The sequence below is a fragment of the Corapipo altera genome, unplaced genomic scaffold (assembly GCF_003945725.1).
Source record: "Corapipo altera isolate COAL_440 unplaced genomic scaffold, ASM394572v1 50, whole genome shotgun sequence".
Taxonomy (NCBI): domain Eukaryota; kingdom Metazoa; phylum Chordata; class Aves; order Passeriformes; family Pipridae; genus Corapipo; species Corapipo altera.
The window spans coordinates 824,590-841,251 of NW_020884889.1; the positions used below are offsets into that span (position 1 = coordinate 824,590).

Below are 16,662 nucleotides of genomic sequence, written 5' to 3' on the forward strand. Positions count from 1 at the left end.
GAGAAGAAAAAGAGAGAAGAAAAAGAGAGAAGAAAAAGAGAGAAGAAGAGGGAAAAAGAAATAAAAATGAGGACAAAATCATGCACATGAGACCCAGGACTCCTGCCCACTTCTCACAGCCCTGTCTGACTCCAGTCAAGGAGTTCCCATCACCAAATAAGGATGAGACAGAGGACAGGACACAAATGGAAAGCAGGACATCCTGAATCATCCAGGCCCTGCTTTCATTTCCTCCCTTTCCCCTTCCTTTGTGCCAGGAAGTCCCAGGGTCAGACGGATTCATTCCTAAAAGCGTTAATGAGTTACAGAACCTTCCCCCCCTGTGACAGTCTCTAAATTCCACTGTGGAATTATCCTGGCTGAAGCACATCCACATCCCTTTGGGTTTGTGCCAACGTTGCCTTTGGGCCTGAATAACTTCCTTCCTCCGGGATATTTGGGTCCTTCACGCACTCCCAGGCAGGAATTTCATCGCCTCGCTCGGAATCTTCCTGTCCCTCGGCCAAGTCATTCGAGCTCTTCCCATTCTTTCTCGTCCCCAAGGAGCAGGGAAGCGTTTGCAAAAGGACAGGTTTGTACACGGGGGAAGCAAAGGAGGCTCTCACACAGCCAAAATTCCACGGAGGCAGGCACAGAGCTTTAGGAAGTGTTAGTACGGCAGCGCAGGGATGCACGGAATACCTGGAATGCTGGACGGTGCACAAACACCTCCACTGTGGAATTCAGGGGGAAAGCACAGAGCAGGAGAGGGGGGAAAAAACAAACAACCTCACCCATGAAGGAAACGAAAAACAAAACTGTTTCCAACTTAATCCCAACGACATTTTCAAACTCTCATGCAACTATTCCTTGCTGTTTGAGATCTTTCCCAGTGAGGGTTTAATATTAGCGGGATGAGGGGATATTTCCAGGGTTAATTAATCCTGGCTGTTTATAGGACAAGTGGCTGCTGAATTTACTTTCACTAAGCTACTTCTTTTAACGACACAGGACATCCCTAAGCCTGGCAAAAGCTTATAAGAGCTTCCATATGACAAAGAAGTCTGGGAGACAGACACACACCCCCCAGCCAGATCAACACACTGAGCAGAAAATGAGGTAGGACAGCTCATCTGTGCAAACAAGACTCAACACTCCCATGTGTCTCCAAAGGTTTCCAACAGGTAAATGAGTATCAGACATGGAAATGCAATTTAAAATTAATGACATTCCTTGAGGGAAGAGATAGGATATTTCATATATTGCCAGCGAGGTGATTAACCTCAGGTACCACAATCAGCAAGTGACTGGTTTATCAGATTTATTCTACAGAACAAAACTGGTATGCAAAGGGATCCCTGAAGACTAAATCAACACATCCCCAACTGCCTTGAAGAAAACCAACTGGAAAATGCTACACAGGCAAACATAAAATATCAGTATTTCCCCCCTGTCAATCCAGAACAAAAGCTGCATAATATTCAGATCATAATGCTTAGATACAATCAGCAACTCCTGCCAAAGAACAGTTTTTAAACAGCTCATCTCTCAGTTAATCATCAAAAGAGTTTGCTAGAAAGGTCACAGCTAGAGCTGCTAGATGCTAATTTTTTTATTTTTTGGGAGGTGTTGGCTCGTTTTTGGGGTTACATTTCTGTTGTGGTTGGGTTGGTTTTGGTCGGGGGTTTTTTTTAAGACGTTTGAGTGGTTTAATGAGCTCTGAGCCTGCCTGAAAACGAGCAACGACACTTGCAGTGCACTTTAAAGCCCTGGACTTGAACATCTCCCTGCAATCCTGCCTCCCGTCCCTCCGTCAGGGTGGTACCTCAGCACATCGGAGCTCAGTTTACACATCCCAGAGGACACCGAACTGACCATACAGGGACAGGAATCCGCTCCTCTAAGCCACAGCTTTGTTTCACGGCTCAGTGAAGAGCCAGCCCAACACCTCAGTCCAAAAATCAAGGTGTGAACGCTGACCTGTTAACCCCAAACTAAAACCTTCCTCAACACCTCGAGTGCTGGAGCTTTATCCGCACGACTGAGCCCACCCCGCTCACCCACAGGCAACATGTAACAGAGGTCCATCAGCAACATGTAGCAGCCCAATATTCGGTATTTTCTCCCGCAGAAGCGTCCCCACGATCAGCTCAGACCTTCCCACATTTACAGCGTCATGTTTGTATCGCACCCAGCAGAGCTCAGAGGCTTTTCCTCCCCACACACACACACACTTTCCCTGCCGTCCCCAGCACATGTTAATCACCGAAAAACAGATTTACTGCAACTCGCGATTGTTTGGTTTAACGCCAAGGACAGAGGGAAACCAAAACAAAAACACCTTCTCTACAAATCTGCGGTTTCCAATGTAATTTCTCCCACACGCGCGTTGATGAAATATGCTGCTGGAAACGTGTAATTTGGCGCTTGCTGGGTAATTATATAAGCTAAGAATTGAGCAGGCACCATTAGGGACTAGGAGAGGAGAGTTATTCAAGTTTCCCTCTGTTTTCCCACCGGGTTTTTTTTTTTTTTTCCACCTCGCGTATGTGACAGAAGTTTGTTTATCGCCCACAGCACCATCCCTTTAGTGGGCAGCGGAGGCTGCGAGCAGGTAGCACGCAGGGGGTTCCGCGCAGGGATCGGGACGGACAACTGGGATGTTCCCGGGGTAACCCGGGCAGGGCTGGGCAGCCCCGCAGCCCGCCCCGCGCCCCCCGGCCACACTCACTCGGCAGAGCTGGTGCCGTTCACGGCGGATCCATCGGGAGCGGGGTTCAGCTGGATCGGCCCGGGCTTCTTCTTCGGCATCTTGCGGGGCGCGGGGGCGGGCGGGGGCGGCCGCGGCCCCGCTCCGGGCGGGACCGGCCACTTCCTGCGCCGGGGGAACGCGCCGGGTGTCCCTCGGGCGGCGCTGCCCCCGCGGGCTTGCGGGAGGGGGGGTGTGTGCGGGTGTCGGAGCGCGGCGCCCGCTCCGAGCGCTCCGCGGCTCCCGGCGGCACTGCCCGGGATGGGGAGCGGGAGCGGGATCGGGATCGGGATCGGGATGTGCCCGGCCGGGACCGCGCCGGCGCGCGCCGACCGCCACCGCAGCGCGCACGCGCGGGGGGGGGAGGGCGCATGCGCACGGCGCGAGGTGAAGCCGCGGGGGAAGCGCTGCCCTCAGTGCGCCCTCAGCGCCCCCTCAGCGCCCTGTGCGCGGGGCGAGGCGCCGTGTGGGGAATAAAGTCCTCCCTGTGACCGGAGTGGGGCCATGGCACGGGCCGCCCAGAGGAGCTGTGGATGCCCCATCCCTGCAAGTGTCCAAGGCCAGCTTGGATGAACTTGAAGCAACCTGGGCTGGTGGAAGGTGTCTCTGCCCATGGAATTAGGGCTGGAATGAGCTGGTCTTTAAGGTCCCTTCCAACCCAACCCAATCTGGGAATCTGTGATGTTCACGTGTTAAAATTCATGCTAGAAATGAGCAGGTGGCTTGGGCAGTCATATATCCCACCTAAGTACAAGGGTGACTTGTAAAGAACCTCAAACGTGTTGTAAATAAGCAGGAGTTGCAAAGCAGTGTATCTTTCCAAAACAGACTCCTTTGCGTTTAAAGGGAATTTGGACCTCTTGGAGATGTTTTAACTGCACGTTTTATGAGGCAGCCCCGGAGTCAGCCCAGACATTCACCTGTGCACTGAGCCGTGAGACCTGTGGAATTCCGGGCTGGTTTCCCTGGTGGGTTGTGTCCTCCCCATCCCTGTGGGAAGTGTCCAACCCCAGGCTGGGCAAGGCTTGGAGCAACCTGCTCTAGTGCAAGGTGTCCCTGCCCACGACAGGGGGGTGGAAGGAGACCATCCTCACTGTCCCTTTTTCCCTGTCCACTCTGTGACTCCGTAGCACATCCCACAGGGAGCAGGGAAGGATCAGCCGCTCCCACCCCACAGTCCCCTCAACCTCCCTGTGGGGAATCAGTGGCAAAGTAGGACAATGGTGTGTCCTGGGACAGCTCGGCTGGACCTGGGCCACTGGAACTGGCATTTTGTATATTTTATATAATATAAATAATATATATATTATATTTATATGATATGAATAATATATTTCATATTATATATATTTTATATATTTTGTATGGGCCACTGCACCTGAGCATCCCTGCTCCACTCCAGCAGGGGTCTCTTCTGGGGCAGCAAAATCACCGTAAGAATAATATCATAGAATGATATAATAATATATCCTTTTACTTCAGTCAGTGGCAGCTGCTCCTCCAAACCACTTCTCTTTCCAAGAGGGAGAATTTAAATGTAAGGGTTCCTGTTGTTTAGTTACAGATCCCAGGGGAGGTGGGATATGGAATGTTTGGATCAACAAAGCCAACCCGGTCTTTTTCATATACGAGACATATGAATACATCACTTAAATGAACAACTTCTTTACAGCTGTGGACAGGTTTTATACTGCCATGAGTGGATTCAGACACAAGTTAAAAAGTAAGTGCAGAGTAACTTCCATAACAAAATTTATACCGTAAATCCTTTCTATAAAGAACCAGTCTGAATTCTGCATGTTTGAATCCTAAAATTAAAATTGTGTTTTTAAGCATAGTAATCATTAACTGAAATGATGAACATATGATGCAAAAATGCTATATAGTTCCTGACATCTTACATTTCTAAAGTAAAAAAAAAAAAAAAGATTAAATTACTCTTTTTTTACAGCTTTGCCGTTCAAAGACCTGTTCCCTCCATCCAATTCCAGCTTTTAAAAGAGAGCTCCCTCCTCTGGAGCGCTTTATCCTTGCACTGAGAACATCGGGCTGTGGAATCGCTGAGAAATGACTGAATTCAGTAAAATCTCTTTTAAAATCCCTTTGACCCATAGCACAAAACGCAAAATATGTCGGATTCACTGAACATGGAAATAAATTCACGTGTGTAGGGGCTGATAGCAGCGAAGAAATCATTTCTGTGCTGTTGTGGGTTGGTTTGAACATCTGTAAAACAAATGGATTTAACCTCAGGGCGTTTGCAACTGAAAATTAAGTACATTTCCCCAGCCAAAACAAAACACGTGTTTTGGGAATTTGAGTGTTCTCCGTGGAAGGAACTGCATTTTTCTTTACAAACAGGTGTTTCTGAGGGTGAATCACAGAGGAAAAGATGAATTAAAAATAGGTGGTGGTGTAACTTCTGTGAGAGGCTTCTGAGCAGGGAGAGTTTCTGATTTATTGATTCCACCACTGCTTGGAAAAATAGAGGTAATTTGTCTCTGTAAATAGAAGTGGAACAAAGAAACTTGTCTTCATTACCACTTTTTTCCCTTATGGAAACACAATTTTTTTTATCTAATTTCTTGTCTGAAAAGAAAACCACAATTACTGTATAGATTAATTGCAGCTAAATTAGCCCAACTTTTCAAACTGGCCACATAAAACTGCATATTCTACTGCCAAAACATCCACACACAATCTTCTATTTGTAAGATTTAACACTTCTTAATCTCTTTAATGGTTAGCAAAGCGAGTTAAGGAAATAATTAGTCCATAAAGGAATGGAATTTAAGAAGCCTGGTTCGAATTTGATTGAAATTGGCCAACAGGATCAAAAATTAGTTCAAGGGGGCTGACAGAGAGACTGCCTTGAACACCTTGTTTTCCTCAAGAAACAGGAGCACTGTGAGTCAGAACAAAATTTAAATGCTTTGTGAGATACTAAATTAATGTTTAAGGTGACTGTATAAGCTAAAATTCAGATTAGATTAGCAAGATATAAATATAAATAAATATAAACCCCAAATAGCTGAAATTTGCTTAATCCCTAAAATGTGATTTCCCACCAACACAGCTACAATGGGACCAGTTGTGCCGAGGGTTTATCCCAAGAAAAGCTTTGCCAACATAACATTTAGAGGTTTTTTTGCAGAGCAAACGCTGCTCCCTTAGGAATAAACCCCCCCAAGCCCAGAAACAGGCAATTATCCATCTGACAGGTTTGCTTTGCCATATATTACGTGTAACAAACCAGGAAATGGGACTGAAATATAAAATAAGGTGCAAATTTTCTGCAGCTTTTCTAATGGAATGACATTAATCCACACAGAAACAAACAGTGATATTTCCATGTCACCTAAACTAGAAACCAGAAGCGTTTTCTAGAACAGAAGCAACATAAGCTGGGGCTTTTTCTGTTTGTTTTTTTATTTCCCTGACTTATTATTTTATCAGCATGTGGCTGGTTATTCATTTCCTGAGGAAAAACCAATAATCAATGTCTGCCAGCATTTGCTTTTTATTTAATTAGGAGCACAGGACTGGAAAGAACCACTTGGATCACCAAGCCCAGTCTCTAATTAAACACTCCTCAAAAAATATCGATTCATCAAAGTTGCACAAATATGGTCAGTTTTATAACAGTGTATTTCTGCAGAGACTGTGAGTGATCTTCTGCTTTTTTTTTGTTTGTGAGGGTTTTTTAGTATAAAGAGTGACTATTATTTCAATGCAAAGAGCTCATCACACAGACATCTGATTTTCAGTGATTTTATATGGCACAATCACAGTGCTTTGCACTGGAAATTAGCAACACTTGATCTATGATTATTATTATTAAATCTTTGTGTTAATTTTCATACTTCAAGTCCCTCAGTCGATTGAAGAAATTGGCCATATCTAAAAAGTTCAGACAAATGGATTCAATCCTAAAAAATCCATTAACGTGTTCTCCCTATATTTAATGTATTCTTGACTGTAAAAGATGCTGCTGCAATTGGGAGTACACATTTTAAACATTAACTGTTAAAATAATTTTAACCAGAAGGTAGCTACAATTGATTTTGTCGTACTAGAGGGAATACATTAAATTACCAGAAACATTGTATGTCAAATTTGAATTTACAGAGGAGGAAAAACCCAATTCCTTTAATGTGTTAATATTTTTGATTAATTTCTATAATTTTGTTTGAATGAAGAGACCGTAATTTAAGCCAGATACCCTTCTATGGACTGGGATGTAAAATATGAGAAGGATTTTACAGCTCCCACTGCGTTGGAGTCGGGAGCCTGGAGCCTCTCCTGTTGTTTCTGCAGCCCAAATCCTTACATGGCATTTTCTGTGCACAGCTGCCAAATCCCTGAGGGCTTGGCATATTTATTGCAGCCTGGACAACTGCAGACTGTTCAGTTTTAAATTACCAGGAGGCTCTGGCTGACATCTGGATGGAGAGGAGCTTGGGATCACTCCCTGTCCTGGGGCTGCAGCGTGTCCAGGGAAGGGAACGGAGCTGGGGAAGGGGCTGGAGCAGCAGGAGGGGCTGAGGGAGCTGGGGGGGTTCAGCCTGGAGAAAAGAGGGATCAGGGGGGACCTTCTGGCTGAGGTTGGACATCAGGAGGAATTTCTCCATGGAAGGGGTGGTCAGGCACTGGCAGGGGGTGCCCAGGGAGGTTTGGAGTGCCCATCCCTGGAGGTGTCCCAGGAAGGACTAAATGTGGCACTCAGTGCTCTGGGCTGGGGGACAAGGTGGGGATGGGGCACAGGGTGGATCCATGGGCTGGGAGGGCTTTTCCAACCTCAATAATCCTGTGATTCTGTGAAGTGAGAAAGGGCTCAACAGGCACTATTTTAAATCCCATCCCTGGGGCTGGTTCATTGTGGGGCTTTACAACATTAGATATTTCAAATTTAACCCTCATCCCCGTCAGGTTTTGCCTGATGAGGTGACGCTCCAGGGGGCCAGGGGGGCTGTGGGTGCTGGACATGCCCTGGCCATGTGCCCTCACAGCCCAGAACCCCCCGTGCCCTGGGCTGATCCCACAGCGGGGGCAGCGGGGCAGGGGAGATTCTGCCCCTCTGTCCCCTCAGGTGAGACCCTCCTGCAGAGCTGCCTCCAGCAGCTGGGGAATGGGCATGGAGCTGCTGGAGTGAGTCCAGAGAGGACCATCAAGATGATCAGAGGGATGGAGCAGCTCTGGTGTTAGAAAAGGCTGAGAGATTGGGATTGTTCAGCCTGGAGAAGAGAAGCTGCAGGGTGACCTATTTGTGACCTTCCAGTACCTGAAGGGAACTCACAGGAAAAATGGGGCAAGACTATTTAGAAGAGCCTGGAGTGATGGGACAAGTGGGAATGGATTCAAACTGCCAGAGGGCAGAGTTAGATGGGATATTGGGAAGAAATTCTTCCCTGGGAGGGTGGGGACGCCCTGGCACAGGTTGCCCAGAGAAGCTGTGGATGCCTCATCCCTGGAAGTGTCCAAGGCCAGCTTGGATGGGGCTTGGAGCAACCTGGGCTAGTGGAAGGTGTCTCTGCCCATGGAATTAGGGCTGGAATGAGCTGGTCTTTAAGGTCCCTTCCAACCCAACCCAGTCTGGGAATCTGTGATGTTCACATGTTAAAATTCGTGCTAGAAATGAGCAGGTGCCTTGGGCAGTCATATATCCCACCTGAGTACAAGGGTAATTTATAAAGAACCTCAAACGTGTTGCAAGGATTGTAAATAAGCAGGAGTTGCAAAGCAGTGTATTTTTCCAAAACAGACTCCTTTGTGTTTAAAGGGAATTTGGATCTTTTGGAAATGTTGTTTTAACTGCAAGTTTTATGGGGCTGCCCTGGAGTCAGCCCAGACATTCACCTGTGCACTGAGCCTCGAGACTTGTGGAATTCCATTTATCTTCCATGTGATTCTGTGAAGTGTTCTTGGTTCAAGGAGAAGTTTCCTAGGAATTTGTCTTGTTGCCCGGGTTTGGCACAGTCATGTAACATAGTAGTGTGTGTTCTCCAAAAAACACCGTGTCTTCATGTTCCTAATGCTTAATTTCAGCTCCCTGATTGAGGTTGTTCATGGAAATTATGTAGTGAAGTGCCTGCTTTCTCCTCTGAATTGACAGTTGAGCTGTGAGACTGTCCTGGCTGGAATTCCTGGCTATAAGGCTTGTGGAATTTACTGGTAGGTTGTGGCCTCCCCATCCCTATGGGAAGCGTCCAACGCCAGGTTGGACAACGTTTGGAGCAACCTGGTCTAGTGCAAGGCGTCCCTGCCCACGGCAGGGGGGTGGAAGGAGACCACCCTCACTATCCCTTCCCCCCCAGCCCACTCTGTGACTCCCTAGCACATCCCATACGGAGCGAGGAAGGATCAGCCGCTCCCGCCCCTGGAGCCCCCTCAGCCACCCGGCCCCGCCCACCGCGTTTTGGCGCCAAACCCCCTCAGCCGCCGCTCCCGAGAGCTCGCGAGACGCGCGGCTCTCGCGGGACTTGGGGGCCCCTCACGGCCCGGCCCGGGCCCCTCACGGCGGGATCCGCGCGGAGCCTCCGTCCCGCCGGGATCTGCCCGGGAAAGGGCTTCTCCTTCGAAATACAAACCTTCCCGGAGCCCGGGGAGCGCAGCCCTGCCGGGACCGGCTCACTCCAGCCGCGCTCGTGTGCAATCTCTGGAATCAGCTTCGCTTGAGAGCCGGAAAAGGGACTCCCCCTCCAGACCGCGTTTCCAGGTAAGCTGTGAATTTGGGGAATGTTCGATATCAGGGATGTGAGGGGCACACAGCTGCCCGGATAAGCGCTGTGGTTACAAATCTAATTATTTTGTTTTATTTCTGCCACTCCCAAGTAACTTTGACGAGTTGAAACATGGCAGATCCTTTATTTTATTCGGCTGGGTTGTGTCATCCTTCTGCACGGTGTTTGCTGCTTAATTTGTGTCACGGTCTGGTTTCTGCTTGGCAAACCTTTGAAAAATCTGTAGATTTGCTGTTTATAATTGATGTTTTTCTGCCTCTGTGGCAGCCTCGCTGCTTCTCTTTAACGCTTTTGGTTTGCTTTTTTTTTTTTTTTTTTTTCCCCAGTAGTGGAAAAGAAGCTGCTTTGTGGCGATGTTAGATCCTTTAGAGAACAACCTGTTCGATCTCCCGGATTACGAGAACACAGAGGACGAAACATTCCCACCTCTCCCACCTCCTGCCTCTCCTGGAAGAGATGATGCTGACTGGGCTGAGGCTCATGCAGGTGAACACCCATCTCTGACCCCTAAAAAAATCCCATTTTAACGCTGTGTCATCAAAATTATGGGTGCTGTGCTTCACTGCCTTGAGTTCACTGCATAAAAATAGTCAGAAAACAAATGGCAAATTTAAATTATCAGTCATTCTGTGCTTTCCAGCTTGTGGGGAAAGTTTTTCGTGGTGGATTCCGTGAAAAATAGGTGCACAAAGGAATCTTTATAGAATTCAAGCTCTTCTAACAGAGTGTTGCTGGAGAGATAATTATCCAGCAGTGATCTATAGCTACACCTGATGACTTGGATTTTAGAAGAGGTGAGAGTGTTGAGTGTAATATTCCAGGGAGTTATTGGTAGATTTTGTAGAGCATGTGACCCAGGAAAGATCCCAAGACAGTAAAACTTAATTGTATTTGGAAAGAGCTTTCTGTGTACTGAACAAGCAAATAGAAAGTATCAGGTTTTTATTTGAACTGTTGTTTACTTCTGCTCATGTGTGCATATAGTGTTACATGTGTATTCCTTGATCATGGCTCTGTCAGTTGACTAGAAAATAGGATTTGGGATAGATTTAATTCCTTGATGCATGAAAAGGAGAACTTCTGAGTTCCTGAGGGTCAAAGTAACAAAAAATAAGCCAAGAAATCAGTATAATAATTGCTGCCTCTGAGAGGAGAGGGGGCAGTGGTGCCTTGCCTGTTGCAGTCAAATAATAAATACTGGCCCTAATCAACACGAATTTGTGCTTTGGTTCTCAAAAGACACATTGTTTATTGTCACATCACCTCTTTGTCTATTTTTTGAGGGCACTGCAGGTGCTTTAGGTCTGCCTCTGGAAACTTTGGGACACCCCTGTCAAACTCTGCCTATGGATCCCTTGAGCTTCTTGACCTTTAGAAGCAGGATCTGCTCTCAATACGTTTCTCATCAGAAATGCAATATAAAAGTTCTAAACCGAGAAAGTTGCACTTTCAAGGACCCTACTATGTTAGAAAATCTTCTTCATGCTTCTTCATATTTTGCAGAGAAGGGTTTGTTTAAAATCTGCGTGAAACGTGCAGATATTTTCTTGGGCTGTTGTCCCTGCCATGGAATGCTTGTGATGCTGCTTTTTTGGTAGGGCAGGAACTTCAAATGTCCGTGATGCAGTTCTGGTTGATGTCAATTGAATTATGTACTCAAAATGTGTTTTCTTCCCTGGATGCAGATGGGAACCAGCAGACACAAACCAAGGACTCTGCTGTGGTCACACGGAATGCTCTTAAAAGACCAAGGCCTAAACTGGATGCCCAGAGGTAAATTTTAACAGAATGTGTCTTTTTGTGATGAATTTGGCTGTGGGAGAATGGTGAAGGTTCCTGTGATCCCTGCTGAGTCCAAGGTCAAGAGATTGGCAAAGTGCCTTTTGGATGCAGTGTCTGAACCTTTTATTCCTTGCCTTCTATATAATGCTATTTTTAGTCAAACTTGCTTGAATTCTTCTTGGGACTTAGTACATGACTGGTACTTTAAGAGGTATTATTTATACATATTTATTGTTTACACCTAAACCTCCTGATTTTGCTTCAGGCATAGGACTGTAGATTTCTTGGTTTAATTAAAGTCTGCTTCAAAATAAAACCTCAGTATGATGGGGACTGTGAGACACTAAATAAAGCACACTTTTAATGTGCACACCTGATTTATGTATGAACTGGATAAACTTTATAGAAAGGGGTTTTATGTTTTCTTTGCTGTTATGACTAAAACTGGTGTAAGTTCTTTATAACCAATAAAGAATCCAAGCTTTCAGTTTTGTCTGATTTAAATACACTGGTGGGTTAGTCAGTGATACCACAGGTGAGTGCTCTGGGCACACATCAGACTGGTTTTAGGTGGCCAATATAGATTCTAGAACTGACCATTCAATTCTCTTTCACGTAATCAAAACCAAAAAGCTGCTTGCACCAGGACTACAAGTATTGTGAATTAAAAAGATCAAAAAGGTCTTGCAGCAATCTTTGTCCTGTTTTGTGCATTTTCTTAATGGCTTCTAATTCCATACTTCTTTCAGGTAGAGCTCTGGAGCTTTGGGCTTTTTTAAGGAATCTGAGAGTTTTTTCTTTTTCACTTGTTAATTGAAAGAAGAAAGCAGGTTTCAAATAACTTCTCCCATTCCCTGTTACCAGATTGACTTCAGAAAGGGGACTGCCAGCCCTCAGACACATGTTTGACCACGTGAAGTTCAAGGGCAAAGGGCACGAGGTGAGACTGGGGGAGCTCTTGTTGTGTTTGCTGGGGTTGCTCTGGCTTTGCTGGAGTGCTGACGGTCTGATCCTGGCAGAACTGGCAGAACTGTTCAGCAGCTCTCTGGCAGTGGTTGAACGTGCTCTCATGGGGTTTGTTGTTGCAAGTTTTAAACCAAACGTGAATGCTTTAAAAAAATCCATGTTTTGATCTTAAAACTGTTTTCCTCAACTCCAAAACTAGAATTGACTTGGATGCACTTAAAAGTTACCCATGTGTTCATCTTGCTTAAATTTCCAAGAGACTTTGAAGCTGCAGGTAGTTCCTGTTTTCAGGAATGTTGCTGTCCCCTTTCCCTCTGCAGTCTCCTGACTTTGTCAGCTTTTAGCAGCTGGGTGTTGGTTTTTATGCTGTAGGCAGAGGATCTGAAGACACTCATACAACATATGGAGCACTGGGCCCACAGACTGTTCCCAAAATTGCAGTTTGAGGATTTTATTGACAGAGTGGAGAATCTGGGAAACAAAAAGGAAGTCCAGGTATGTCATGCCCTATGGGACAGTCCAGGAGGTTGGTTTGGGAGATCAGTTATGCAGCAAAAGAAGACTGAAGTTATTCATACTGCTAAGAATTATTAATTTCTCTCCATTTAAAGCCCTTTCCAGTATTTATATCTAGATATAAATACTGGATTATTATTTGAATTCATACTTCAGAGAATTGACTTCAGCATTTTCAGGACATCTTTAACCACAGTGAGTTGCTTCAGAGTGCTGGGACTGGTTGGGGTTTGGGGTTTTGTTGCTTGGTTTGTCGTGTTTGAACCTGCCAAAGAAGATGAAGAATGTTTGCTTCACCTGGCTGGGGGATGGATGTAGGACTGGGAAAAATGATGCACAGCACTGACAGTCGTGGGTCTAACAGACATGGGGTGAAAAGAGTATTTTGTCAGAGTAATAAAGTGTAAAAGTGCTGTGGTTTTACCATTATTTCCAGTGTTGACCAAAAAAACTTGCTACAGCTGAAATACCAGTATTTAATCTCTCCTTTGCAGACCTGCCTAAAGAGGATTAGACTTGATCTTCCTATTTTACATGAGGACTACAAAAATAAGGAAGGTATGCTCTCTGTGATGTTTGTCAGTGCTTCAGTGTTTAAAATTGCTTTATTTCCCCTTCTGCTGACCAGAAATTAATGATCATGATTTGTTTTTCTAACGTAGAAGAAATTTTAAAACCAAGCTTCTGTGAAACTTGTGATCACAAAACTGAACTGGTACTTGGACTAAAATGCTACATATATATGCAAAAATAAATACCATTGCATGGTCTACTGAAGGGAAGTGGAAAATGGGTTTAGGAGCATTGTTAGAAATACCCTTCCCAAAAATCCTCCGGGAGGGAGCCCAGTGGTTTGTGCTGCAGCCTGAAGAGCCCTTGGGTCTTCTCAATGCAGGAGTCAGACTCCTTGCACTGTTTGTGCTCCAGGGAGTTCAGGGCACTCGGGGGCAGTGCCCTCTGTGGGCAAAGGAGCCCAGGGGCTCTGCTGGGTCTGGCAGTTTTGGCACATCACTGCCGGGGAGTATTTCTTCTCCCAGGATGAAAATCCAGCCACTTAACGAGTAGGTAATTCTAGAGTCTCTTCCAATCAGATAAAAATTAGATATAAACAATGTTTTAACTACAAGAGGGAGCAGAGGTAGTTTGAAAGAAGCTTTTTTAGCAGAAATGGAGAGTTTCATCACCATTCCTGAGGTGCTGTGCAGGTTTTCACACTGGCATCGCGAGTGTCTCTTGAAACCATCGTCCTGTTTGTGTTCACGTGAAGCTCCGACTGCAAACCCGCCAGTGCCCGGGAATGGAGTTGTGGTGGATGAGTTCACTGGTGTCCCCAGTGGGATGTCCTTTGGGCACCTGGTGCCCTGTGGCCTGCCCTCCCCGTGGGCTGCACTGGCTGGAGAAGGGTGCAGCCCTGGGCAGCCACACACAGTGACTGTGGGTCCTGCCGACAGGCCCTGCAGAGCCATCAGGCGTCCTGTGCGAGGGTCCCACACATTTGGCCTCTGGGCTGCTGGGCTGCTCTCAGCTGGGGGTGGTGCTGCAGCTGCTTTGAAAACCTTGGGTGGGCATCTCCCAGAAATCCAACCTGGAGCTGGAGTGTTGTGGGAACAGCCAGCACCTTGTGTCAGCTCACGGGTCTGTTCCCAGGCTGAAGTGGTGCACAGGCCCTGGGCACTCCTTTGGGAGTGCTCTGCTGCTCTGTTGGGTGAAGCTTGTCTAATTAAACTGCCTTCATCTGACATGTTTCAGTGTTGGCAGACGAGTAAATATTCCAGCATTCCATAACAGAGCACACTGAATATTCACCTGAGTATTCACACCTGAGTATTCAATGTGTGTGTTCAAGCCTCTGATTCGTAAAATCCTGGAATAGTTTGGGTTGGGAGGGACCTTAAAGCTCACCTTGTTCCACCCCTTGCCATGGGCAGGGACACCTTCCACTAGACCAGGTTGCTCCAAGCCCCATCCAAGCTGGCCTTGAAAGTTTGGAATTCCCATAGCTACTCCTGCCACTTCCTGAAGGACAGTGTCACGTGAATAGGGTGGGATGAACATTTCCTGGCCTTTGTATAAGGATTACCTGGATTTACTGTCTTTTTGAACCTTCAGGCACAGGTCCTGTAGCTCCCTCAGTACACAGAGACACTGGTTATTGTGGGGGGGTCTCTGATGAGCAATTCTTGTATCCTTTGAATATCAGGTATGTGGATCTTGGCAGAAAATTACCCATTTGAACTAAAGTGTAGGGTGATCTTCAGCTGCCAATACAACTTCAGGATGTAGAACGTAGAAATGCTTTGAAAATGTACTTTCATAGGTGTGTAGTGGGTTTAAAGTGTTGATTTGTGTCTCTCTTCCCCCTCTCACCCCTCATTTTTACCCAGAAGGAGAAGGGGAAAGCAATGGACTGGATGCAGCTGCTGAAGATGCACATTCCAGCTCTGGGAATGCAGAGGAACCCAAATCCCTGCCTGGCACAGCCCTCACAGAGGAGCAGCAGGAGCGGATGAAGAAGAACAGGCAGCTGGCCCTGGAGAGGAGGCAGGCGAGGCTGCAGGGGCTCAGCCAGGCCCAGCTCAGCCAGGCCCAGCTCAGCCAGGCCCAGCTCAGCCAGGCCCAGCTCAGCGGTGAGAACCTGAGTCAGCACTAACCCTCAGGGCAGGGCCTGAGCAGCTTCTGGGGAAAGGACGTGGCAGGGGCTGCTTTCCCAATAAGTGGCAAAATGTGCAGCTCTGGAATTTCAGCAGTTTTCCTGTAGTTCAGCTCCTCGCTGCTCTCCCTGGGTGCTGTGCTGAGCTGTGATAGCTTTGTCCTTGGTGCAGGGGAGCTCAGCTTGCTGGCTCTCTCTGAGTTGCCTTTCCTGCAGGCTGGAATTCTGGTGCTGGAAGCAGCAGGTAAACACAGCAAGTGTTTGCTCATGTTTTCCCTTTTCTCCTCCCCAGAGCTGCCCCCCAGTTCCTCAGGAGAGGAGCTGCACACCCCAGTCACTCAGGATCCCACTGACCTTACTGAAGACACTCCAGTTCCTCCAGCTGCTCTTACAGAAGGTGGGGATGGAGCATTGGAATGTGCCAGGGAAGAGCAGTAGCTGTTCCCACACCCTGAATGCCTTTTTGGCCCAAAGGCCCCACTGCTCTAAGTACTGTCCTTACACTGAGCTGTTGCTGGCTCACTGCACTCCATGAGCTCCAGGGAAGTCCTCACCATGGCACTGCTGGAGTGGGACACAGCTCTTCCCTGGAAGCTGCAGATGAGCAGCTCCACACAACCAGGAAACAGAACAAACTTCTCCAGCTGCACTTAAACCATCTTTTCCACCTCCCACAACGTTTTTAGGAAATATTAATGAGGTTTTTTACCTACTTTAATTTAGTTTATAATTTATGCCAAACTGAGTTACCTGGGGTGTTGTCAGGTGAATTTCTATTAAAGTTGTGTTGTTTGGGGTTTTTTACCAGCTCTGTTTGGGTCTGAACAGGGGGACTGGAATTTTTTAAGATGTTTATGCAGACCTGCATTTTTTTCTTACAAAATTAAAGTTATTAAATTTCCAAAGTCAAACCTGAAATTCTTGTATGAGGCTGTTCCAAGGCCAGGCCCTCCAAACTTCCCCATCCCTTGGGTCACACATCCCTCCCCAGACAGGTTCCTGCTCTCAGGGAAAGGCTTTGGCTTTGACCCTGACCCTCCCTCACCTGGTTCTGCCCTGTGCTCGAGGCTCTGCTTCATCCTCTTCTTACTGTCTGGTTTTTCCTTGCACAGCAGCTTTTCCCTTGTGTGGAATGAAGAGGAATCACCCCCTCCAACAACAGAAGTACTGAATGAAGCAGTAACCTCATGGCAATGGGTGTATTTTATGCTGATGTGCAGCTCTGGGATTTCACTGCACAGAATTCCCTGTTCCAGGTTAGTGTGAGGAGTTTGCCTTTT

The 16,662-nt window shown here is 46.8% G+C and overlaps 2 protein-coding genes and 1 non-coding gene across 4 annotated transcripts in view; 2 read left to right on the top strand and 1 right to left on the bottom strand.

Annotated features, from left to right (window-relative positions):
* Positions 1-2,981, bottom strand: part of MAP2K1 (mitogen-activated protein kinase kinase 1) — a 32,582-nt gene extending 29,601 nt beyond the window's left edge. Inside the window, exon 1 of the mRNA XM_027644404.1 lies at positions 2,711-2,981. Within this exon, the coding sequence (XP_027500205.1) occupies positions 2,711-2,790 (80 nt within the window). The 5' untranslated portion in view covers positions 2,791-2,981. The remainder of the gene's footprint in view (positions 1-2,710) is intronic.
* A 6,231-nt stretch (positions 2,982-9,212) lies between these two features.
* Positions 9,213-16,300, top strand: TIPIN (TIMELESS interacting protein). 2 transcript variants are annotated; one of them, XM_027644456.1, is made up of 8 exons: positions 9,213-9,443; positions 9,795-9,954; positions 11,154-11,241; positions 12,115-12,190; positions 12,589-12,711; positions 13,227-13,290; positions 15,117-15,359; positions 15,675-16,300. In XM_027644456.1, exons 2-8 carry the CDS (start codon positions 9,822-9,824, stop codon positions 15,818-15,820), a joined length of 873 nt encoding a protein of 290 aa, XP_027500257.1. In that variant the 5' UTR covers positions 9,213-9,443; positions 9,795-9,821; the 3' UTR covers positions 15,821-16,300. The 2 variants fall into 2 exon arrangements, with proteins under 2 accessions (XP_027500257.1, XP_027500258.1); XM_027644457.1 differs by having other exon boundaries at positions 15,117-15,331; positions 15,677-16,300.
* On the top strand, positions 14,096-14,228 carry LOC113947787. Its single transcript, XR_003527860.1, has one exon.
* Positions 16,301-16,662: the final 362 nt, after the last annotated feature.